The 24,697-nt window shown below is 49.2% G+C and overlaps 2 protein-coding genes across 2 annotated transcripts; one reads left to right on the top strand and one right to left on the bottom strand.

Annotated features, from left to right (window-relative positions):
• The first annotated feature begins 13,199 nt into the window (after window positions 1-13,199).
• LOC6601724 (cytochrome P450 18a1) lies at window positions 13,200-17,668 on the top strand. Its single transcript, XM_026991206.1, has 5 exons — window positions 13,200-14,045; window positions 15,270-15,391; window positions 15,526-15,955; window positions 16,075-16,339; window positions 16,847-17,668. The coding sequence occupies exons 1-5, from the start codon at window positions 13,652-13,654 to the stop codon at window positions 17,253-17,255; spliced, it is 1,620 nt and encodes a 539-aa protein (XP_026847007.1). The 5' UTR covers window positions 13,200-13,651; the 3' UTR covers window positions 17,256-17,668.
• Window positions 17,669-18,463: 795 nt separating this feature from the next.
• Window positions 18,464-21,001, bottom strand: LOC6601726 (cytochrome P450 306a1). The gene is made up of 4 exons (XM_026991207.1): window positions 20,500-21,001; window positions 20,286-20,434; window positions 19,571-19,985; window positions 18,464-19,366 (listed from the first exon to the last, which is right to left on the bottom strand). Exons 1-4 carry the CDS (start codon window positions 20,888-20,890, stop codon window positions 18,594-18,596), a joined length of 1,728 nt encoding a protein of 575 aa, XP_026847008.1. The 5' UTR covers window positions 20,891-21,001; the 3' UTR covers window positions 18,464-18,593.
• Between the last annotated feature and the right edge of the window lie 3,696 nt (window positions 21,002-24,697).

The raw sequence follows: 24,697 nt of genomic DNA, 5'->3' as shown, positions 1-24,697 counted from the left end.
GCTTGTCGGGTCACGTACGCCTTTCTTGGCTTGGACGATCACTGTCGGCTTCCAGCCCCCATCCCCCAATCCCCCCGTCCCCCAACCCCCTCTGTTCGTCTGTGCCCCAACTGCCTGGCAATAACCAACAACTGGTCCGTTGGCGAAAATTCCCAGGCCATTCCGACAAAACTGCCAACTGCCGGACATGAATAGAAAGAAATTTATGAAGTATTTATTGCTTACCAAGTGTCAGAGTTGCTGACGGCCCCAGGTCCCAGCTCCCAGGTCCCAGGTCCCAGAGATTGATGCTGGGGAGTTTGGGCTGTGGGCTGTGGGCCCTCGCTCACAGAGGGGTTTCTAACAAAAAATTACTTCATCGATGACTCGTCGGACAACTTTATTGATGTACGAGGGAGCTGTCGTTCCTAAGCTGAGCAACATCTGTAGAGATGCTCGAAGCATTGACTTGACCCATTTAATCAAGCCAGATAAATGATGGTTCGATTAAGCAGTACGTAATATTGCGGTTACTCCGTAGGGGAGCTTGTGGATTTCGTCTTTTTGTTTAAACAATTTAAACTCGAGTGCGTTTCCTATGTTCAGCTGCTAGATTGCTAGATAAAATTCAACTACGAACTGAATCGTAGAAGCCCTTTAAACTCCGACTAGAACCCGCTTTTCTCATCATTATTCAGAAGCTCTGTCGACCTTTCACTGTATACGTATACACATTGTACATATGTATGTACTGCGTGTACTCGGACATATTCATGTTCATCCTCACTAGCCCTCTTTCGGACACTCCTTCCTTCATAACGGATCCAAATACCATTTCGATAACTCCACCGCTGACTCTGGGGGATAGCACACGTGCCCGACCGAAAATACAAAAATTAAATTACATTTACAGCCAAAGAGCTCGGCGGCCGGACTTGGTTATTTGGTTATGCAATTTGCCCGACACTGTCACTAAGCCGGGACCATGACTCGGGGTACACGGTGAGCGTGGGCATGGACATGGGCATGGGCATGGGCATGGGCATGGGCATGGGCATAGGCATGGACATAGAGTACGCAGACATACATTGGGGAGCTTACACTAGAAAGGAGCACATTCATTTTTGACCATTTTCGTGTCCATTTTGTATTTTCCATTTCTATCCATCAGGAATCTCCAACTGAGACCCTGACAATAGAACTGTGAGATATCTTACATGCGACACAATTATACTTCCAATAACGTAATGAAGAATAACGTTTTAGCGTAACGGTAGATCCCTTCCTGCATTGTCCGACTCCTGATATAGGGTATTCGAGCATCGGCACACCGAAACCAGCTGCTGGGTAGCGACGACAACGGACGTAAAGGCAACGGTCGCTTTGGATGTGGTGTGCGGCGGCGGCGGCGGCGGCGGCTAAAAGGCAAACAAAGCCAGATAGCAACAACAATGACAGCAACAACCAACAACAGCAAATACTGTGAATATTAAAACCACAATCGAATTGGAGTTAATTGAGCTACTGAGCCGAGTGCTTAGCGCTTAGCGCCAGACGCCTAACGGTGTGTTTGTCTAGGCTATCATCAAGTATACGCACAGTGGCCCAAAATCGAATTGGCATCGACCTTGACCAGATTTCGGTCGTGGTTTTTGTATTTTCTTGTTCCTTTTTTATTTTTTGGGGATTGTAACGTCTGCGATGGCATCGCATCGATGTTGGTAACGGCAACGGCAACGGCAACGGCAACGGCTGCTTTGCGCAATGCACGCGCCCTTTTTGCCCAAAAATTATACAATTGTCGGCGAGCGGTTTACTTAACGGGGTCTCAGCCGGAACGGGTTTCGTATTGGATATTAATTTTGCTGATTATCTGGCTAAATTTCGAAATGCTCCGCTACCCTGCGATTGGGTGAAGTTTCGCGACTTGGCTGCTTGTTCAGTTGACCTTCGCTTCGAGCGAGGCAGGCGAAATTGTCGACAGCTATACAACCACATATAACTTTGGATTTCTCGAGCGAACTCGAATTACTCCAATTTGTCGCCTGTGATCCATGAATTTCAAGTGCTTGTCACTCTGCAAATGCTTACAAAATTGGGTGAAAGTTTTCGGGCCTACTCGAAAATGGGCCTGGCAGATACTCGCACATATTTCGACTCGCATATGTGGCAACAGGCACATTGCATAAAGGTGCGAGTGGGTGCGTACTGTCAATAGCAAATCATACAATATCTGGGGAAAACGGTTACGGAGCCCAGCCCAAATCGGCCTGAATATAGGCAAGAATATACGACACATGGCAATTCTACATATTTCTTACAGCCGCCCCAAGCGGATGTTTGCGGAACCCTGTCTTGGCTTAGCCGAGACCAGAACCTTAGAGCAGATCAGCGATCACCTGTAGAATGAATTTCTGAATGAATGACTTCATATCGTGTCGTTTCTGAGTGCTTCTTGAACCATCGTTTTAGCACATTTTGTCTGCGACAAGTAATAATTATCCAGAAGCAGACCGTAATCATTTTGGAAACATAGAAAACATAATAAAACTTAAGTTTATGTTTTAAGGATATTCTTTGGACATAATATGTAATTATTAGCACGCATTATCTATAATAGGTACAAAATATAATAGGTAAAACAAAACAGAAATACATCAGAAAAGAAAAGATTAGTTGATGATGCCGTCGTTCATCATTGCGTATTAGTAATGTTGATGAAGGTCCTTCGTCCCGTCAGACCGACCCTTGCTGTTCTTATCACATATTGTACAAGTGCAATAGCATGTGATGATGGCATTTGCAATTGCAAGTGCAGCTGACAGATCCACCTAATCAAATCAGATTAGAAGCACCGGTGCGCCTGCCCTTTGGGGCTTAAAAATGCTAAATTCCCCAAAAATGCTCAAATTGAAGTATAAATTCAATTAAATGGCTGACTGCATGCAAGGCATTTTTTATGTTGTTCGTATTGTGCTTATTGTGCGGGTGCACATGTCGACTTAATCCGATTAGGGAGAACAAACAAATTAATATGGAATCCAGGCTCAGCCTCTTCCAAGAGGCTGCAACATTTCGCACTGGCTGCCCGCAGAGAACATTCAATTACTTACATATTTCTTTCTTATACGAGTATGTTTGGGCAATGGCAATGCCCACCCTCATTTCATTTAAGGCTAAAAGGATACTATTTGCCCAGCTTTCGCTTTCGCTGTCTCTCCAGCACCCGATGGATGCTTCAGGCAAATTACTCAGGCAGTCTATGACGCAGTTGATGCGATTTGTTTGCGCACTCGTTGACCGGCCAATCGGCCAGATAAGAGCCATTGGCTTGATAGCAGCATTTCCCACCGAGAGTGTCGCAACTAACCCTGGGGATCGAGTAGTGTAGTGGCGGTTGGGTTGTGGCACTGATCTGGCTCGCATTATCCTCCAAGTATTGGCTTCCACTCAATTGGCACTGGCTGTGCGCTATTGTGGGGTCAACGGTGGTGCAGCCCCACACCCACACACACCCCACACCGGAGCCTCGTGATTTGCGCCCCGTCTGCGAGAACGGAGCGACGTGCCTACGGTGAGTGAGTGAGTGCAGCTTTATGTTGTGCTGGGCTGTGCACTTTGCTCGGTCCCCGCCTCCATTGCATAATCCACTGATTGACAACGGTGACTAAGGGAGCACCATTTCTAGAGCCAGTACGAGTCTCAGTCCCAGTCTTGGACTAGAGCTATGACTCATGCGAGGCTTGCGAAATGCGTCCTAAATTCGCAGTTGCAATGCAATGGGAATGACCATCCGTCCAGTTCTCGCTGATGCAGCAAATGGAGGCCCGATAATGGTGTAGGGGAAGGCATTTCCAGCAAACAGCCAACAGATACGATTCCTTTGACCGTTTATTGGCCCCACGCAGTGGCAAAGGGGCTTCCAAGGCGGCTTCCAGAACGCAACCATCAAAGCCCGAAAACACCAAAAACTGACAAAAGCAACGCCTCTAGCTCCCCCTCCCGACCAAGCCGAAGCTCATTTGCATGCTTGTAAAACCAAATAGGTCAATGGACATGAAAACAAGAGTAACCTTGAATGCCAAAATCTACCTATAAAAAAAAAACTATCAGAAGCAAAACGTAAACACTTCAGATACAGATAAAGATACTCGTATCCGCAGCCGTGGGGGAATTGGGATCGATTGTGATGTGGCACGGGGCGGGGGGGAACACGCTACTGTCGTTCGTCCACGCGGCCTCTGTTTTGTTCTTGTGGCAGTTTGATGTTCCTCTCAGTTTTCTCTCTCGGTTTTTACAATCTGCCTGATACGAGAAGTTTCAATGGAGCACGAACACTCAAGAAGTCCGATCTGGTTCCATGCGGTTGTGGGATGGGGATGGGGATGAGGAACGAGCACTATACCATTCAAAGAATGTGGCAAAAAACCCAGAGAACATTTCAGTCATGTTCATTTTGGCGCGATTCAAAATTCGAACGATAGAAATCTGCTGATGGCATTTCGCAGATGGCTGGCAGGTCGGTCGTAATCCGGAAATCTACGAGCGGGCTGGGGCTGGGCTCATTCACAGGTGCCAAATCAAGTATGCCCGATCTGCCCCGATCTGGCCAGCAGAAGCTAGCAGAAGCTTGTTTTGTTTTCGACTTTGGGGGGAAACAGGAATCTGAAATGAAATTGAATTTCATTTGTTTTGCCAAAAAAAGAATTTGCATTCTATACTATTGTTATTATCAGTGGCCCGATCGCGATCGCTGCCTTTGATCATCGCTACGAAGATGGTGATGGAGATGGGGATGGGGATGGTGAAACCCCTCCTCCATTAGCCAAACCAATTGACGCAAATTGAGCGGACTTAGGACTTGGGCAGATACAGATTCGATACAGGCACAGGTACAGGTATAGATACATATACAGGTACAGGTGGAATATTTAAATTTATTCTTGAGTAAGTTCCAGCGGCAGGCCAGTTACCACCCCAAAGGTGCTTGAACCCACAGCCCCCCACCCGAGAGCCAACCCACACCAGACCACCCCATTCCAGCCCGCTATGGCGCAATAGCCAGAATAGCCACAGCCACAGCAGCAAGAATGATCAACGAAACCGCTTGGGATTGAAGCCGCATTGACGTGTTGCCAATTCTGGCCACTGAAGCTCATGCTCATGCTCTTGCTCGAAACCGAAGCTCAGCTCAACGGAGCCGTTGATGATGATGATGACGATGACAATGATGATGATGCCTGGGCCGGAGCGATGTCAGCGTACGCGCTCAAGGTTGCTCGTCTATGGAGTGGCGCATCGCTTGGCATTATATAATCGGCGGCAGCTCATTTGGTAATTATAATGAGACTCTTTCGGAACCACCACCACACACCACACACATGGGGATGGAGATCACAACCGGGAATGTTTCGTTGAAATCGTTGGAATTTTTCGAACCCGTTCGAAAAGTCGTAGTCAAGACGCACCAGCCCAGAGGTCATTGCCACCACCACCCCATCCATCTCATCATCTGTAGGTGGAATACTGAACATGCTTTGCTGGCAGAACGAAACAGCTTGACATCTGAGAAGGTTAGCGCGATCCACCTTCCCTTTCTTTGCTTTCTTTGCTTTCTCTGCTTTCCTTTCAGTCAAAACAATTTTTTGCTGAATGCCGATGCCCATAACCCGAAATCCCATAATCCCAATAAAAGATATACGAACAGAACTTCCGTGAACTTCCGAAGCTCCAGCTTCTGCTTCAGCTTCAGCCGCGTGTCGTACGTAGTAAACACGCACAGCTGAGAGATTGCGTAGGACTGGGAGGCTCCCCCATGGCATGAGTCAGCCGCAGCCCCAGCCCCAGCTTCAGTCACCAGGCTGGCAACAGGTTGAACAATGTTCCGCCCCTGCCTGCCCTGCCCTGAACTTCCCTACCATTCTCCTCCGTTCTCGATCGCAGCCCCCGATCGGCGAGCGAGCGGGTGGTCGGGCCCTTTGGCTCTGACCCTTCTGTTGTTGTCGAACGTTTTCTGTGTTTATCGATCGATTGAGAGCGTTCGGTAGAGCACGAAAAGTCGCAGTTTCTTGTTTTCGGTTTCAGCCGGGCCCTTACGAACCGATCGTCAACAGTCAAAAATCGATCCGTTGATGGTTTAATGAACTCCACTCCCCGACAGTCGACAGCCGACGGCAGCACGCACATTCTGCGCATATTTACGGTCATGCTACTGTGGTTGTTCTTCTTGCCTCCTCCTCCTTCTCCCCTTCCCAGGGCCTCCCAGGCAACAAAGGTTACATCATGAAGAGCATACTATTTTCCAGGTTTGTTTCCCGCCATTACGACGGGTTCAATGAATTCAGAGAATTTTCGCTTTGAATGGGGCTGGAGTAAGTGGTGTGTGGTGTGGGGCTCGTATCCGAGTTCTCTTGATTCAAGACAGAAATCTGAGCAGCTGGGAAACGTGATGGCAGACAGGAGGGGCCTACGCCAGCGAAATCTGCTAACACTGCGCTTTCCGGGTGGGTCTTTCACGCCCGCCATGAATGACTCCACTCCAGTCCCCAGTGGCCACAGTTTTTGGACAGGCACTTACGTAAAACAAAATTTTTGCCCTTCGTGGAAAAATAGCCGCTCACTGGAGGCTCGGGCACGGTACGCCAGGGTCTCCGTTTCCGTGTCCGTTTCCGAGTCCGGGTCAGGCTTCCATCTTCCAACCGAGTCTTAGTAGACATTCTGGCATATATAGACTCATTTCAGAATCCGATCTTGAGATACAGGATCTTCGCTGGAGTGCATCAAGTCTGTCGCGAGAAGAAATACAAGCAATGTACGTCTGAGATAATCCATATTCCGAATAGTTGTAGTTGATGGGTTGATATTTATCAGCTATTACGGTTCGGTGTTCCGAGTATCGCACCTGACAAATAGACAGAGGGCAGGCATGCCAGCACGAACCAAACCGAACCGAACCTCTTCACATTGCTGTTGTCCCCTCAATTGCCGTGAAATTATCAAGCTGTCTCGAGTGGTAGTGTTCTTTTTTTTTGTTTTTGTTTCTGCTTCTGTCTTTCTGGGTTCTACCCCCCTCCCAGATTCTTCTGCGTCGTCACTCGCGATATCGCGACATCCGAGGGTGAATGAATGCGAGTGAATGGGAACTAATGAATTTTCAAGGCCAAAAGGATGAACTGAGCCGGGGGCGTGGGGGAAGAAACTCAAAAATATGTAGATGATACGCAAATCGATCGATCCAGCGCCGGAGGGCCGGACGAACAGACGGCCAGTGGTCAAGATTTATGTTTGTTTTCGTCGCAGATTTCATAATATTCCACTCCATTCCATTCCCGTTCGGCCGAGTCCAGATCACAGGCACCCGACACCGACACCGACACCGACACCGTTCATGGGAAAAGGTGGGAGCGAGGGAGCATGGGAGCGAGGTGCAGAAGCACGAGGGGCGCTGTGACGGTGGTGTGACGGGGGTGGCACAATGGCTACTGCGTCGTCTTCTGGCCAAGTTAGCCAGTAGCTGCGTTGTCATGAGGCTCGCAGTTATTTCTATATGTGGGTATCCGTACATATGTATGTATGTATTTTTTCTCTTTTCTTCTTTGTTGTTTATGATTTCGTGGCTTACCAGGAATTCGTGTAGTTTTTCAAGTTCAAGAGCACCATAACCATAAGCCATAGCCATAACAATAGCCAAAGCCCGATGAAAACAATCTATTTGCTGTTTTTGTTGCTGTTTTGCATATTCATGTGCCACAGCAGCAGCAGCAGTAGCAACAGTACCAGCAGCGTGCCTCTGTGGGTGTCTGTGTGCTGCTTGGGTCTGCTCTGCTCTGTTAGGACTATTTTACGCATTCTTTAGCGTAGAACTTTCGGGAAGCACAGCAGGAATTGTTTACACCTGACCACTGAATGTTTTCGGAACACAGAACAGCGCAGAACATTCCCCAGGCAGGGTCCAAGGGTTCCAGAGTCATCCCGAAACATTGTGGAGAGCTCTGCCAGGATTAACGCTATCTGCCACGCCACTGCCTCTGCCCCTGCCACTGCTACGGCCAGCATGCGAGAGTGCTTCAGAGCGACTCCATTGCCTGCATCATTTATTCATTAAACCTTAATTGTTTTTTCTAATTTTAAATGGAATTAACCTTGGATGACATACACATGCAACAGCAGCAGCAGCAGCAGCAATAGCAACCGGCACATTCGAGTGGAAAGTTTTCATTGTACGATAAATAAAATATGCCAATGTTTGTCCTGTCCGTCCTGTACTGTCGTTAAGCTGCATTTTGTTTAGGTAATCATAAATCATAAAACATGAATACAAATCTCTATTAATTACATATGCCAGGTCTTTCGTCCTGCTCTAAACTGCGCTTCCCACGCCCACGCCCACGCCCACGCCCACGTCCACGCCCAAATATTCATTAGCTGCATTAACGAGCAATTCCTGCATACATATGGAATTAATTGGCGAATAATGAGTATCGTATCCCTTAATAATCGAAATGCCTATTGTTTGGCTATTTCCGTACTGAAACTACTCTAAGCTCTCTCTGGGATGGATTGCAATTAATTGGCATGTGGGGATATTCGTCAATCCCCATTCCCCCATCTCGAGTCCCATCCCGTTCGCATCCCAATCAAGTTTTGGTAGTTAATGCCGGGTATTTTTTGGCTGATGCCGGTGCTTGTTCTGGTGTTGGTGCTGCGGCAAATTTGTTATTTATTGCGTTTTGTGCTTAAGTATAGAATGCTGCTTTGTTCGGCTGCCCAAGGTCGCGCCGCGCACTAAAACAGCGCGGACAGCAGCGGAAGGTGGGTGGGGCGAGGGGCGAGGGGGCAAAACAATTCTAAATATTGCATCACGAGTGGGAAGGAACACAACAAGCAACGCGTGTGCATAGGCGATAGACAGCCGATAGCGAAGAGGCGATACTCTCTCCGCCATCCAATTTCAGGCAGCGCGGCGCATAGAAGGCTCCGTTTTTGGTTGGGGATCCCATCCCACCCTTCCACTCGATTTCGATGCTTCAAGGAGGCAAGGGAGACCCCCTGGAGAAGGGCTGGAGATTTCAATCGCAAAGAAGAGTATGCCGCTTTGTCGGAATGCGCCACACAGAACAGTGCACAGAAATGTAATCAGCATTGGAATACGAATAACGAAATAATTGCGTTCACAATCGCTGGCTGCGCCACAAGGGGGATAGGGGAGGTGACAGCAGTGAAATCACGTTATTTATAGCACATACATACACATGTACATATATGCATATCAAATTAAATCAAAAATTGCGTACTTAGAGACAGAAAGTGAGCAAGTCTCGTTATCAATCGAAAGTGTGGCCCCACAAACGATGATCAAATGATGATTTTTCTTATTTTCGACTCCTGCGTGCAGCGAGTGCGAGTGCACGCGTCGAGTGCCTCAGGGAACGACAGCCAGAGCGCCAAACCAGTCAGTCGATAGCAGTAGTGGGAATTGCCCACGACGATTCCTCGAACCGATGACTGGTGACTGGAACGGAACGGAAGCACAGCACGCACTCGCCGTTTATCTGCTTGCAGGCTCCGCATCACCGCAGCACCGCATTCCAGACCTACTCTGGTGCCCTGCCATCACTAGAGCAGTCTTCAGATTTCCTGATTTTATACATATTTCTGCACTGAGTCATATCCTTGACGTAGACCCAAACCCAAACCCAAGCCCAGGCCCAGGCATTTCGTGACTGTACGCCCAGACCAGTGCCCATGGAAACTACTGCTGCCGCCTGCCGCCTGATGCCTGACGAGTGCTGCATGCTGCCTGTTGCTGCTTGCCTGCGTCTGGCTCCACCTCCACCTCCACCTCCGACACCATCTCAACCGAGTTTCGCCTCTCGCATTGCGCATCTCTGCGGCATCTCGCCTAGCAGTCATTAGCCTTTCGGCAGCAGTTCCTGGAAACTTCTTCGGAGTCAAACCCAGCGCCATTGACCGCACTCAAGGCCATGGAGAGAGAGAGCACGAGGCATGATATGAAACAATTTTCCTGTTCTCGTTTTTCATTTCTCTGCTCTGTTCGTTAATCCTTACTCCGCTGAGCGCTGCTGAGTGGACAGGTCCTGTTTCCCCCGTGTCATTGACCTCCTGGGCCATTGTCTCTGTTTCAAGTGCTTTGTTTTTGATTTCCTAGGCAATATTTTAGCTCTACTACGACTGCGGCTGTTGCTGCGGATGCATCTCCGACTGATGTTCTGGCCTGAGCCACTTGAAGTGTCCTAGGCTGTAACTGGAGATCGAGTTCAATGACTGTATCTCACAATCTCGATCCCAGCTTGTATCTGTATTTGTATCTGTACCTGTATCTCTGGTCTCTGGTTCGGCTGCAGCCATTGCCCTTCCCTCTGGGCTACGTTCCCTATCCGCTCCTTCCACAATATCCAAATGGAATATGGACGGCATATTTTGGCTCGTGTTGGCCTTGATACTAGCAGCTCACATTTGGGACTGCGATTCTCGACAGGCCAAGCTGTGAGCCCCAAGACTTCTCTGGCGATCACTGACTTCTTTCTAACGAACTCCGATCTGGAAGTATCGAAGCATCTCCTCTCCCTCTCCGAGCATTATTTCGCTATGCTCGATGCCCAATGACCGATGACCGGTGCCAATGATGGGCATTCTAACGAAAATACAAAAAATATTAGCAGATGCAAATTAGTTCATTGGCCGCATTCAAAGGCGATGCGAAAAGTATATAAATTGTTCAGAACAGAACCAACAACAGAACCCATACAAAAAGTATAATCTGTTGCAATTTGCATAAATATTTTGTTGAAATTTTTCTGGATATTGCGACCAGTCCGCAACCACAACCGGATCATAGCTGTGCATTCAGCCTATGCTACTTGGAAGTCAGTATTTGAATTCTGGAACACAATTGATCCACTGACAACGTACTGAATCAACATTCTCAAAAAGGTGTTGGAATTTTGTAATATGCAAGATACAGTGATCTCATAATTATGTACCTTTCGATTACTGATGCCCAAGCAACCAATCTTCGATCCAATCTTAGCTTTGCCTCTGCCTCTGACTCTGCCTCCGCCTCCGATTTCTCTTGAGAGTTTGAGAATGGGGCCAAAGGCACAGAAATTTCTAGGGCTTCCAGAGAGACACGACCACGACCTTCGCAACATCATTTTCATTCCGATAATGGTCTTGTCTTGCCTTGTCATGTGTTGTTGTCCAATCTCTTGTCCAATCCAATTCCAATGCCAACATTTTCATATGCATATTCGTACAAATATTTCGAAATTTCTTGGCCTGTTGGCTGTACCGCTTTTTTCTGTGCGTATTTTCCGTATTTCGACGTCAATGCTGAGGGTTGGACCTTGTCCTTTAGCCAAAAGAACCGGCATCTTTATCGCTCTGGTTGTTTCTTTTGCTCTTGGCTTCGCAGATGAATATTTAAACCCAATCCGAACCAAAATAAAATCCAAATCGAAGCAACAGAAACTTCTGCAGAACTGATAACAAATGCATGCATTTTAATTTCAATTTCGAAAATAAGATCTTTCGATTCTTCGATGGGACTGTGCAGCGGACTAGGGGGGACTGGGATGTTGTTTGTTTCAGATTATTAGTTACGTTTTGAGCTTTAATGCGTTACGCATTTGACGTCAGAGTCAGATCAGAGCCATAGCTTCAGCATCAGCCCCAGCCCCAGCATCAGCACCAATTTTAATTGATTTGATTGCGTGTAGGGGAGTGGAGTCCACGTACAGCCCTAACCTGCCGATCGGATCCCAGTTTGCAAGTTATTTTCAAGCGCACCGAAGAAGAGTCTCCGCTCTAGATCTTAGATAACTCGATGAAGGCTTCGCTATTGACCCAAAATGCAAATTTTGCATCGGAATTCTCTGTGTGTTCGATTCCGACAACAGATCAACAGAAGCCACAACAACAATGAGCTGCAGACAGTCTTTTGGTGAGACATCCACAGAATGAACGAGTGCAGCAGCTTCCGCCTTGTGGCCCGCGACAATTTATAAAGAAGTCAATTCACCACTGGACGCCAAAATTCAATCCAGATCAGATCGGATCGGATCAGATCAGATTAGAACGAATCGAATCGGCCAAGAGCAAGAGCAGGTGCAGTGTGGAGTGCAAGTGTTGAAAGTGAGTCTTCTCCGTCTTATCGGAGTCATTCGTTTCATTGATAAGTCAGCGATGGGCTGGAAGAGAAAGAGAGAGTGAGAGTGGAAAGAGCGCGGGCAAAAGATCGGAGCATGTGTAGCGTCGTCTCTCAAACATGTTGGCTCAAGCATGTTGCCTGCGGCTCGATGCTTGGAAACTTGTTGAACCGTTGGCGCTGCTTCGTCTGCAGAGCCCAAAATCAGCCAGCGAGTGGATGGGGGAGGGAGGGGGCCAGCATCAACGGTTCAAGCACGGGGAGGTGGATGGTGGGAAACCGGGGGTCGGATAGAAGAGAGCCTTCTCTCAGGCTGACATGAGCACGATGTTGGCATCGGGAGGTGGGCGGTACGGGGAGGTGAGGTGAGGTGGGCTTTGATATGGTGGGGGCAGGGCGGTGAAATTGAAGCTGTAGCAGCAGCAGAGGATAGACAGACGGGTGGAGCCCGGAGCGGGAGCGGAGCGCCAGCTGCTGTTTCTGTGGCCGCTGTCTTTGCCGTTGCCGCTGCGGCTGCTGCTGCTTAGCCTGCGTTGGGGCTTCTTCAAGTTTGGAGTTCTGTCGATGTCAGCGACGACAGCGACGCCAGCAGCGATGCTCAAGCTTCGTTTTCTCTCGGCTCAATTCGGTTTCTCGAAGTCATTCCATGAAACGCAAAACTGAGCATTCGGCCTCTCTTTTGCTGTCTCACTCAAATTGAGTGTGATGACTATGCGTCCCAATACAAATAGTCATAGCACTCAAAACATAAGAATCCCACTCAAAATCCCAATCAACAACGCCAACGACGACAGCGACGCCAGCAGCGATCAGCGATCAGCGACGGCGGTGGTGATATTGGTGGGTATAGGGACTGTGCATGCCTCAATATTTCAATATCTCGGCCGCGCGGACAACGAAAACAACAAAGGCGCTTGGGGTTTGGGGTTTGAAGCCGAGCCCGAGCCGCGAGACAGAGCCCGAGACCGAGCCGCGCCGCCGCCGTCGATCATTCGTTCGGCGCTCTGCCGCTCGCTCGAAGCGGGCTCGAATTGTTATAAAAGTGGCAAGGACATACGGTCGAGCCATTAGTCGAAATTTATAAACGCTCGACGCGAAATCGTCTCCGGGTCTCCGTCTCCGACCAGCGCCCCGAGCACGCAGCAATTTTTTGTTTTCAACACCACCAAAGCAATTCATATATTGCGATTCCAAAGATTCCCAAAAAGAAAAGAAAATTTAATTATAAATTTTTTTTGGCCCAGACATTACTTGAGAAACATTTTTTTAAGTGCCAAGTCGCAAGTAAAATACAAAGTGATAGACAGACAAATGGCCGAGCAGTGCAACAAATAAAAGACACTTGAACGCCCGCCGCCCGACCGCACTCACTGCAATCCTCGAGATCGAGAACAAGATCGCGCACCAAAGCCAAGATCCCAGGACCCTAGGATCTCCGTGTGAGATCGATCAACGTGAAATCGTTCGTCCAGTCAAGTCCAAGCCAGAGGCTACAGAGGCGACAAGATGCTGGCCGACTCGTATCTGATCAAGTTTCTGCTGCGGCAGCTGCAGGTCCAGCAGCAAGACGCCGGCGCCCAGCACCTGTTGATGGTCTTCCTCGGCTTCCTTGCTTTGGTCAGCCTGCTCCAGTGGATGCTGCGGCACTACCGCGAGCTACGCAAGCTCCCTCCCGGCCCTTGGGGACTCCCCGTCATCGGCTACCTGCTCTTCATGGGCAACGAGAAGCACACCCGCTTCATGGAGCTGGCCAAGCAGTACGGATCGCTCTTCTCCACCCGTCTGGGCAGCCAGCTGACCGTCGTCATGAGCGACTACAAGATGATCCGCGAGTGCTTCCGGCGTGAGGAATTCACAGGACGACCGGACACTCCGTTCATGCAAACCCTCAACGGTTATGGTGAGTGTTAAACACACAAAATCTAAAGGACTTAAGACCTCAGACTCAGATACAGATACAGATACAAGGGGGAATGAGAAATACAGAAATCGAGCTGTTTAATCTGATTGATCGAAAATCAGAAGGCCCTAAATCCCGGGCGACCTTTGGGCTACACTCTTTCGCTGATATAAGCGATATAAGCGGATATAAGGCGGCACCTACCTTATTTTACGAGTGCTCGTTCGCGTATTGTGGAAATGAGTCCCTTCGAGCTGAACCTTTACGACTGCTATACTACATACCACATACTACATAAAGAATCCCGACTACAGACTACAGACTACATATGAGATGATGGGGATATGCACCTTTAGTTGAGGCTTACAGCCTCTTCCATCAGGAAGAAGAAGACTTGGGGCCCTCTGCCTCTGCCACAAAGTGAAGGTGCAATTAAGCTCGAAAGTGCCACAGCCACAGCCGAAACAGCGAAACAGTGAAACAACGAAACAGCAGGTCGAAAATTGTAAAATAATAATACCACAAAATGTTTAATACTTGATTAACCGAAGAAATTCCGCGTGCATTTCTTTGTTGGGGCCGTTTACTTGATTTTATTTTGTCTTTCTTTTCTGTCTCTCTTCTTTTCGGCTTTTATTTGTAATTTTTAATTTTGTATTTTGATTTCGTTTTCGACTCTTTCCCTTTTTGTATTTTTGTTTTGTATTTTTTTTGTTTCGTTTTGCAGCTTAAGCTGCACTTATTTTATTCCAATGATAATGCATTGCAGAATTTTTCCCTTATGGTTGCCGATTCCCCATATAACCATATAGCCATATAACCATTTTTCTTTTTGTTTAATTTTTGTATTTTGTATTGGGCTGTGTTTTTTGTTTTTTTGGGTTTGCTTGAGTGTTTTTGTTGTTCATTATGTATTGATCTCCGGCTGGGATGGGATTTCTTTTCTGGTATTTCGTTTTGCTTGAACCCAAACAATACTCAAAAAGTAGGGCAACCATTACGACCCATCCTCCTCCCCACCCCCGGTAGCAGCAGAGGGGAGAGCAGAGCAGAGAGAAAGAGCCTACCTCAATTAAATGATAATAAAACACGACACGACAAAAATTACACAAATTAAGAAAAAGAAAGATAAGCGCTCTTCTGTGCCGCCTCCTCCCAAACCGATCATAAGACAATCACTCACCGCCTCAACCTTCCTCTCTTTCCGTCCTTTTCTGCGCGTAGGCATCATCAACAGCACTGGGAAGCTGTGGAAGGACCAGCGCCGCTTTCTGCACGACAAGCTCCGGCAGTTCGGCATGACCTACATGGGCAATGGCAAGCAGCAAATGCAGAAGCGCATCATGGTGAGTGTACCTCCCGACCCCTGCACTCCCCCACAGGATACCCGTAGCCTCCCCCCTGGCGAGCAGAACAGAAATCTCTAAAGATCCCCGCAACCCTTCTGCTTCTCCCTTCTCCTTCTCCTTGCTTCGTATAGACGGAAGTGCACGAGTTCATCGGGCATCTGCACGCGAGTGACGGTCAGCCGATTGATCTGTCGCCCGTAATCTCAGTGGCCGTGAGTAACGTGATCTGCAGCCTGATGATGTCCACACGGTTCAGCATTGACGACCCAAAGTTCAGGCGCTTCAATTTCCTGATCGAGGAGGGCATGCGACTGTTCGGGGAGATCCACACGGTGGACTACATACCCACCATGCAGTGCTTCCCCAGCATCTCGACGGCGAAGAACAAGATTGCCCAGAACCGGGCCGAGATGCAGCGGTTCTACCAGGACGTGATCGATGACCACAAACGCAGCTTCGATCCGCACAACGTCCGAGATCTGGTCGACTACTACCTATGCGAGATCGAGAAGGCCAAGGCCGAGGGCACCGACGCTGAGCTTTTCGATGGCAAGAATCACGGTGAGTGCCAGATCCAGACCCAGCCAAGAATCCCTGTCTCAGAAGAACAACTCCCGCCGTGCAATGCCCTGACCCTCCTGAGCATCCTTTCACGCATATCCTTGTTCGTTTCCTTGCAGAGGAGCAACTTGTCCAGGTGATCATCGACCTCTTCTCAGCTGGCATGGAGACCATCAAGACCACCCTGCTCTGGATCAACGTCTTCATGCTACGCAATCCCAAGGAGATGCGTCGCGTCCAGGACGAGCTGGACCAGGTGGTCGGACGCCACCGCCTGCCCACCATCGAGGACCTTCAGTACCTGCCCGTGACCGAGTCCACCATCCTCGAGTCGATGCGCCGCTCCAGCATTGTGCCGTTGGCCACAACCCACTCACCCACAAGGTAAGCACTCAAGCTCTCCAACCCCCAACCCCCAGTCCCCAATCCCCAGTCCCCAATCCCCAATCCCCAGTTCCCAATCCAATTCACAATATAAAAGCATCGACAGCCCCTTGGAAATGCTTACGCACTTACGCGAAGTCCGTTCATTCACACCAAGATCTCTGATCTACGCTATGCCATGCGATTGCCATTCATTGTCGTGGCTTTTCATTCAATGCGGAATTTTCATTGTCCCCCTTCGTTTCCATCACCAGTGGCCACCAGTGGCGCAGTGGCCCACTTTGTGGGCACGCACTTGGCTTAGCAGATTAGACTGTAGGCCCCCAGCCGCAGCCCCAGCCCCAGCCCCAGTCCCAGTCCATACCCTAGTCCAGCCTCCAGCCCCTCATAGCTCGCGTGTGGTTGCTTTGCTGGTAATCAGCAACCACCAGCGATTATCAGCTGGCATTTGTGGCACGCTCCTACTAATCACAATCTCCCTTTTCCTCTACTTGATTCGCTTTACAGAGATGTAGAATTGAATGGCTACACCATACCGGCCGGCTCCCATGTCATTCCCTTGATCAACAGTGTCCACATGGACCCCAATCTGTGGGAGAAGCCCGAGGAGTTCCGCCCCTCGCGGTTCATCGACACAGAGGGCAAGGTGCGCAAGCCAGAGTACTTCATACCGTTCGGAGTCGGACGGCGGATGTGCCTGGGCGATGTTCTGGCCAAGATGGAGCTTTTCCTGTTTTTCGCCTCGTTCATGCACTGTTTCGACATTGCCCTGCCCGAGGGCCAGCCGCTGCCCAGTCTCAAGGGCAACGTGGGGGCCACCATCACGCCGGAGGCATTCAAAGTGTGCCTCAAGCGTCGCCCCCTGGCACCCACTGCCACCGATCCCCACCATATGCGCAACGTAGGCTCCAACTGATTGGGCGCGCGATCTGGATCGGCTTGGATCGGCTTGGATCGGCCTGGATGAAGAGCACGGTTTTGTTCCTATATAAAAAAAACCACAAAACACACACACAAAACGCAAAAGCAAATGCCACCCACGGGAAGCACGTTAAGCCGCTTCCATCGATGACTATAGCTATTGCCGTATAAATTAGCTAGTAATCTGTCTTCACGACGTGACCCGCCTCCCCCGTGTGGCAGGAAGCCACTCGAAGGATACTCGCGTGTCCATGCAGAAGAGAAGGAAGGCGCCCGGAAGTGCCCGGATGCCCTGATGCACCCACCATCAGATCGACGACTGCAACCAATTCTATTCTTTCACCCCCAAGAAGCTGTGTTCAATTAATTGTAATTCTACCCCCTAATGAATACCTTAGTTACGATCCACTATCGTTAATGTTTTTTTATTATTATTATTAATTAATATTAATTAATATTATTATTATTATTATTATTATTTGTATGCTATTGCTATTGCTATGTTTTGCTGTCGTCCAGCTGGCTTAGGCAACCTTAGCTGATGGGTTAGCTAAGGTTCTTGTTTATTTCATAGCATTAGTCCTAGCTTAATGTCCAAACAACAAAACAAACTGTGGTTTAGTCTTACAAGCTCACAACAAAATAGGAAACAATTCGAAAATAAATCAAATAAAATACAATTATACTATAAACAATTTTATCTTTCAATGAAAGCTGAGAAGAAACACAGAAGCTTTAACCTTTTCAAAAGAGGCTCACAAAAGCCATTATTCGGTCCAGAAACGTTCTGTGTTCTCACAACAGAACACAGATCGGAAACTGTTGGGAAATGGGAAGAAAAGTAAAACGGAAAATTCGAAGAAATTTCACATCCCTGAGTAACATTCTTTATCCTTATTATGCATATTCTTCTCTGATAATAATTGAATTTTTAGCAAGCAAAACAAAGCGTCTCTATTTTATTTTAATATGAAAATATGCAATGCTAAAAATCCCAACTCCCCAAATTTGCGGACATTAATTCGTGAACAACATTCCCGAGCCCCATTAGTAGAATATTTATACATTTTGTATTCTTTCCTATAATATTGTATCCCCAGAGCATTTAATTCTGCTGCAAGGGAATGCATTCCAAGGGAATGATTCTGCGGTCCTTGATGATTGTTCCCTGGTTTCTTATAGTATTTTAATGAAAAGAAAACATTGATAAAGAAGGATAACATCACCAATTAGCAAATATATTTCAAAAGATTCTAAATACAAAATAAAACACACTAATATGTATGCATAAAAGGGAAAAAGAGCCATCACTCCATCTCACTCTCGCCTAGCCCTAGGCCTGTACCAGTGGCTGCTCCTCCACTTGCAATTCCATGGGCGGAAGCTTCGTGAAGCGCAGCTTGTAGGGGGCGGGTGCCAAGGTGATGCCGCACTCGCCTTCCATGTCCGCATCGCAGCCGGGGACCATCTCCACGTGAAAGCGTCTCAGGATGCGACCAGCGAAAAGGGTTAGCATCATGCGGGCCAGCTCATCGCCAGGACACATGCGCTTGCCCGTCTGGAAGGGGATAAACTGGGGCGGCGCCGAGTAGTGTCCTTCGGCATTGAGAAAGCGATCCGGACGGAACTGCTCCGGCTCCGGCCACACCGCCGGGTCCATGTGAATGGCCCACTGAAGTGAGACGATCATGCTGCCGGCCGCGATTCGGTACTTTCCCACAGTGAAGTCCCGCTCGGCTCCGTGCGGAATGCCTAGCGGCACCACGCTGCGTATACGCTGCACCTCCGAGATACAGGCCCGGAGGAAGGCCAGCGGCTGCAGCTCCTCCAGTGTGGGCGTGGCACTTAGGGGAAGGAGTAGCTCGTGCAGACGGCGCTGGGAGCTCTGCTCGCGGGCCATGTAGAGCAGGAACCAGCGGAGCGTGGCGAGGGAGGTGTCCACACCGGCGCCGAAGAGGTCGGCGAGGAGATGGCGCAGCTGCTCGTCGCAGTATAGCTCCGAAAAGGGCACTCGGTTGATAAGAAAATGCTCCAGGATACAAGTAGGTTCATACACGTCGTCGTCGTCGTCGTCGTCGTCCTCCTCCTCCCCCTTCTGATCCTCTTCTTGCTCAGGGCCTTGCTTCTGTTCATGCTCGGTGACCCGGTCCCCTACTTGGTTCTGTTCTGCGTGCTGATTCGGATCTTGATCTTCCTTCTTTGCTGGAACTTGTTCATGTGGCACTTCTTGTGCTGCTGCTGCTGCGGCTACTGGCTTCTCCTCTTTTTGTTCTGGGCTCTGCTGCAGACTCTGCTCCGATCCAGATTCAGGCTCTGGATCCTGCTGTGGGTTCTGCTGTTGGTACTGCTGTAGATCCTGCTGCTGTTGGCGCTGGCGCTGCTTCTCCTGATATTGCTCTTGCAGCTCTTTAAGCTTATTCTCGCAACTCTCGACGATGCGGTCGTAGATGGCGTGCGTCCTGGACTTGCCTTCCATCAAGAAGCATATGTTGCGCCGATTCCACGGCAGGCTTCGCAGCCAGGGCAGGAAGTTGACCACGCCCGAGACGCCGATCAGTTTGACCCCCTCCTCCTGCAGTCGTTGCAGGTACAGCCAATCGGGGTCCTGCCGCTCGTAGGTGACACCGAAGACCAGATCGTTGATGATATTCCCAAGCGTGTGCTGGAGGGCGGGCACCGGGTCGAACTCCGACGAAGGACTCACATCCGCATCCGTTTCGTACAGCTTTGATGGAGAGGCAGAGTCAGAAAGCGAAAGGGAAAGAAGAAGCGAATGAAGGAATAAACAAATGGAAAGCGGGAGAAGCAAAAAAGCACGCAAGAAATTAGCAAGTGATAGCCACAGCAGAAAGTGAGTATTCACTCATTCATTCTTTTGGCATTCACATTTACACATTCCCCGCCGAAAGAACACACAACACAGAATAATTGATCGATCTCACTGTGCCCAGGGGAAGGACCTGGACATTCGCCTTCTACACTCGAGGAACTGGCCGCTTAGTCACTCTTAGGCTTAGGCACTCACCTGCACACACTCGTCCACACCCCTCCCGATCCGCTGCTCGAGACGGCTCCGCGTCTCTCCCGGTCGCCGCGTCATCCCCAATGCCTTCAGCCAATCGATAAGCTCTCGACGCTGATGTTTCCAAATGGGACCCGCGGCGCAGATGATGCCTGCAGAACAGTCAGACGTTGGTCAAAGTCAAGCGCAAGGCAGATGTTCATATCCATATCCTTACCATATCCGCCCATGATGCCGTGTGTGAGGTAGAGCGGCGCCCGAGCCGCCATCACCTCGTGGCGGAAGAACTCCCGGACCAGGGTCACGTCCGAGAGTATCACTGCCTTTACGCTGCCCATGCGCAGTTGATAGATGCCCCCGTAGCGGCGGGCCAAAGCCTGCAGCGATTTGTGGGGTGCCCGGCGGCTTAGGAAGAGCAGGTAGCCCAGCCACGGCAGACCCCAGGGCCCTGGGGGCGGACGTCCTAGTACTCTGTCGTACTGGTGGTCGCACAGCCAGAGGATGATCAGGATAAGCAGCCCGGGCACCACCAGCAGGCAAAAACTGTGTCCCGACAGGGGCAGCCAGTCGAAGACGGAGGCGGAGGCGGTGGCGAAGGACGCCGACATCGTGGATCACTTTTGTTTTCACTTGCTCTCCAACAGGAAGAGGTGGTTCAATCGTGGCGCTCAATCCCTCTCGAATCCACGAAACGTCCAGTCGCCAGCAATGCTCATCATTTACTGGAATTTCTTTAGAATTTGAAACGAGTCTCGGCCAGAAATGCAAACGTCTGCGTCTGCGTCAGCAACGAGGAACAGAGGAACCAAAGAAACACAGAGGAACGAAGGAAAGGAGGAACGGAGCAACGGAGCAACGGAGAAACCGGCGAAGGCCATCGCCGGCAACATCAGCAATATCTGACAATAACAAAACAGTCAGTCCAGAGTTCCATTCGGGTTCGCTGCGGGATAGGCGGCGATAGAAAGGTTCGGCGGGCGGGATGTTATGGGATCTTCCAGGGAGCGAAAGTAAAATTTGAAAATAAAATCAATGCTGGGAAATCAGATGCACATACATTACACCCAACAGATGTCGCACACACGCTGAATCGGATTTGGAATCCGATTTGGAATCGGAATCGGACTATAGCGGCGGAAGTGATGATCTCTCCGGCTTAGACCTGCTAACAGAGGGTATTCAGCAGCCCTTCTGGCCTGTAGTAGACCGCTGGCCTTTACTTACGATCATCTTCGGGTAGATCGGGTAGATATCGGGTTTTCCCCAGTCCTCATGAGAACATGCATATAGATGGGACACACAGCACACACCTCAGGCAATCAGTCAGACAGACATAGGTATGTGGGTACAAATATATGCATATTAAGGCCGATTCGATTTGGAAAGATACATTTATTCCATTGGCTGCGGCTGCGGCTACCCCTGTCACTGCTCCCTTTCCATCGGCCATCGTCTATTTCTGCGAAATTTGCGTTTTTGTTCTTTCGAATTTCTTGCTGCTGCTGAATTTATTAGCTTTTCTCCTAGCTAGCCTACCAGCGAAATCTCCAAGGGCATTCATCAGAAGATTTGAAAATGCCCACAGAAATGATTGCCTCAAAGAGTGTCCCCAAGCGTTTCTTTCTGGATGTTATTCTGTTTCCTCAATGTCATGACGGGATTTTCCCTGCGAAAATTCGAGAACCTGTTACCTGCAACGCGACGCTCGATCGATCCCTTGGGATCCCTGGAGCGGCAGGGATTTCCAGAATCCAGAACTGAGTCATGGCAGGCCGACAATGGGAGATGGAACTATGCAAGTGGAGTGGAGTGGAGTGGAGTGGAGTCACAGGCCTGGACAAGGGGCCAGGCCAGCAAACAAGTTCAGGGCCAATGGCATGTGCTAAAATAGACCCGCAGGCCATTGACTCCTCCTCGCCATGCGACCGGCACAAAGGACCGGCAGCACCAGCAGCAGTAAGAAGATGTACGACCGCCATGGCAACGACTCTAGAGCTCCATTTCCAGCTCAGATACAGCTTTAGCATTTAACTTTGAAGTTACCTTTACATTTTAATGACCCGCCGGCAGTGGCAGTTGCAGTGGCAACAGCCCCAACAGTCTGCCCTGCCAATGAACCGCAACTGCAACCGCCGCTGCATCTCTCGGCAAAGGGCCAGCCTGCTACAGAGGAGCATCGGGATAGCAGATGGAACTTGGCAGGGTACGAGGGCGAGGGCGAGTGCGAGTGCGAATGCGGCAGTCGCCGAACCTTTTTATTATTGCTGTCCAGAGCAGAGCAGCCTCTTGCAACCAATCTAGACACTCAATGCTCCTGAGGCCCAAAGGCGAGTTCAACAGACGACAAGATCATTGGCCTGCCAGGGCAATATCCTATCGAAAGGACATGAACCTGAGCGACGACCGACGAGCGGATGCTGGCTGTCAACGCCGCCTATACAGGGCCCCCGCACCAGCCCCAGCCCCCCTCCTCTGACTTATTTTTAAACCTTTTCGCAATCGTTGGCCTGCCAAGTGGCCGAGTGGCCCGTTGGTACAAGTATGTGATCGCGCGTCTGGTCAATAAACCCAGTGGCAATGGTGGCACCCGAGGATGGTTCTAGCAGATGAAAAAGAGAATGGAGATTGGATTGGAAATGGGAATGGGAATGGGAATGGAGAGGGCTCATGCTGATTGCTGCGCAAGACGCAGTTTCCTCCGCCCCACCCACCACTGGGCATGACTTGCACTTGCACTGATACAATATTGCGTATAATCAGCGGACCGCACACGAAATTTTGGGATGGTATTGGAAATGAAATTGGAACTGGAATCGGGGGCAACTATTGATGTGGGTACGGGTATGGTCGGAGCCTACAGCTCACGTGGCGTGTATTCGCGTTCCCTTATCATTTCCAAATAGAGACAGACGGACACACATTGAAATATATACTCGTATATTTCGTAAAGCTATTTTTATTACAGTTGCAACAGATTATTGATATGAGGTACGGGACACTCAGCTCGACTCTCTGAATGCCGGATAGATGGCCAGACCACACCTCCATCTCCACCTCCACCTCCACCTCTACCTCTGGCTATGTTCCTGCTTCCCCTCTGCGCTTCCACTGTTTGCTTTGTGCTTTCGAAAGAGTCCAGCGCACATCCAGCCCCAAGCCGTACTCCATGCCATACCATCCATTGACCACTCCACTCCACTCCACTCCGCTTCGGGGAAAATGTGTCAAGGTAGTTTGCGTGCTTTATTTTTTAACCCAATTTTCACACTGCGCTCTCGCTGATGATGTTTATGCCCGAGTGTAAACATCTCGTGTGCCTGTTCATGTGCCTGTGCCTGTGCATGTTCATGTGAATGTGCCTGTGTGTTTGATTGGCTTTTTTTGTGGCGTTGCTGCTGATATTGCCGCTTCTAGTATGTCGAGCCATGTGGTATATGGCACACAACCTGCGAGCGGAATGGAATGGTGCGAGTAATTCAAGCTACCCCCTAAAAAATGTGCTGCGTCCGATCATTTTGCGCCATTAATGGAGCATCTCCAAGGTTGAGCCCCAGAACCAGAACCGCAAGACTCATTCCAGAGTGCCCTTTCACCGGCTGTCAGCTATTTCCCACTCGGATTCCCACACACCCAGAGAAAAAAAGAGCCCTGAGAATTGAATATTTATGCCATTATATTGTCACCGAGAGCGGATATTGTCAAAAGCTAAACTAATTTCACCTACATTTGTACACTAATATATTATCGAAATAAACATATATTTTTCTTAGTTCGATTAATTATCAATTCCTACAAATTGAATATATTAAAGTGTTTTTTACTTAGATTCGACTATTTGAATTCTATTTATTTTCTTTAGATTTGTATTGAAAAACCGAATATTTAATTGAAATACGGATGGGTGTGTATGTTTCCCCATTCTTTAGTACTCCAGTTTTTTCTCTGAGTGTAGCTGACAGCTAATTTGTCCCTATGCCATGCCATTGTGGAATTTGTCGAGCTGGACGAAATAAAAAAAAGACACCGCCATATACATATGTACACACACACAGTGGGGCGGGGATAAAGTCCGATCCCGTCCACCAGCCTGCAGACCAACAGACCCACACATGACCCAAAAGAGTGTGCGCTGGAAAGCTCCTACTCCTCCCCCCTCCCCTGCGACAGATCTTCCTCCACCTCCATCAGACGTATGTATGTACATCGGGTGTCCAATTGCCTAATTAGTCGCTTGGGATTGCTTTATGTTTTTTGTGTGTTTATGTGCATGTGTGTTGTGACGACTTGTGATTTGTGTGTGTCTGTGTATTCGAGCTGCGCGGCTCCAGTGTTGGCGCTCGTTTGTTTGTACAAAGTGGATGTGATTGGCGTACGAAATCAAATACAAATTTTACAGATACCTTGACATCTTTCAT

Source organism: Drosophila persimilis, unplaced genomic scaffold (assembly GCF_003286085.1).
Source record: "Drosophila persimilis strain 14011-0111.01,24,50 unplaced genomic scaffold, DperRS2 tig00000653-arrow-arrow-pilon, whole genome shotgun sequence".
Taxonomy (NCBI): Eukaryota; Metazoa; Arthropoda; class Insecta; order Diptera; family Drosophilidae; genus Drosophila; species Drosophila persimilis.
The sequence above is the reverse complement of the archived record's forward strand: the minus strand, read 5'-3'. Positions and strand labels throughout refer to the sequence as shown.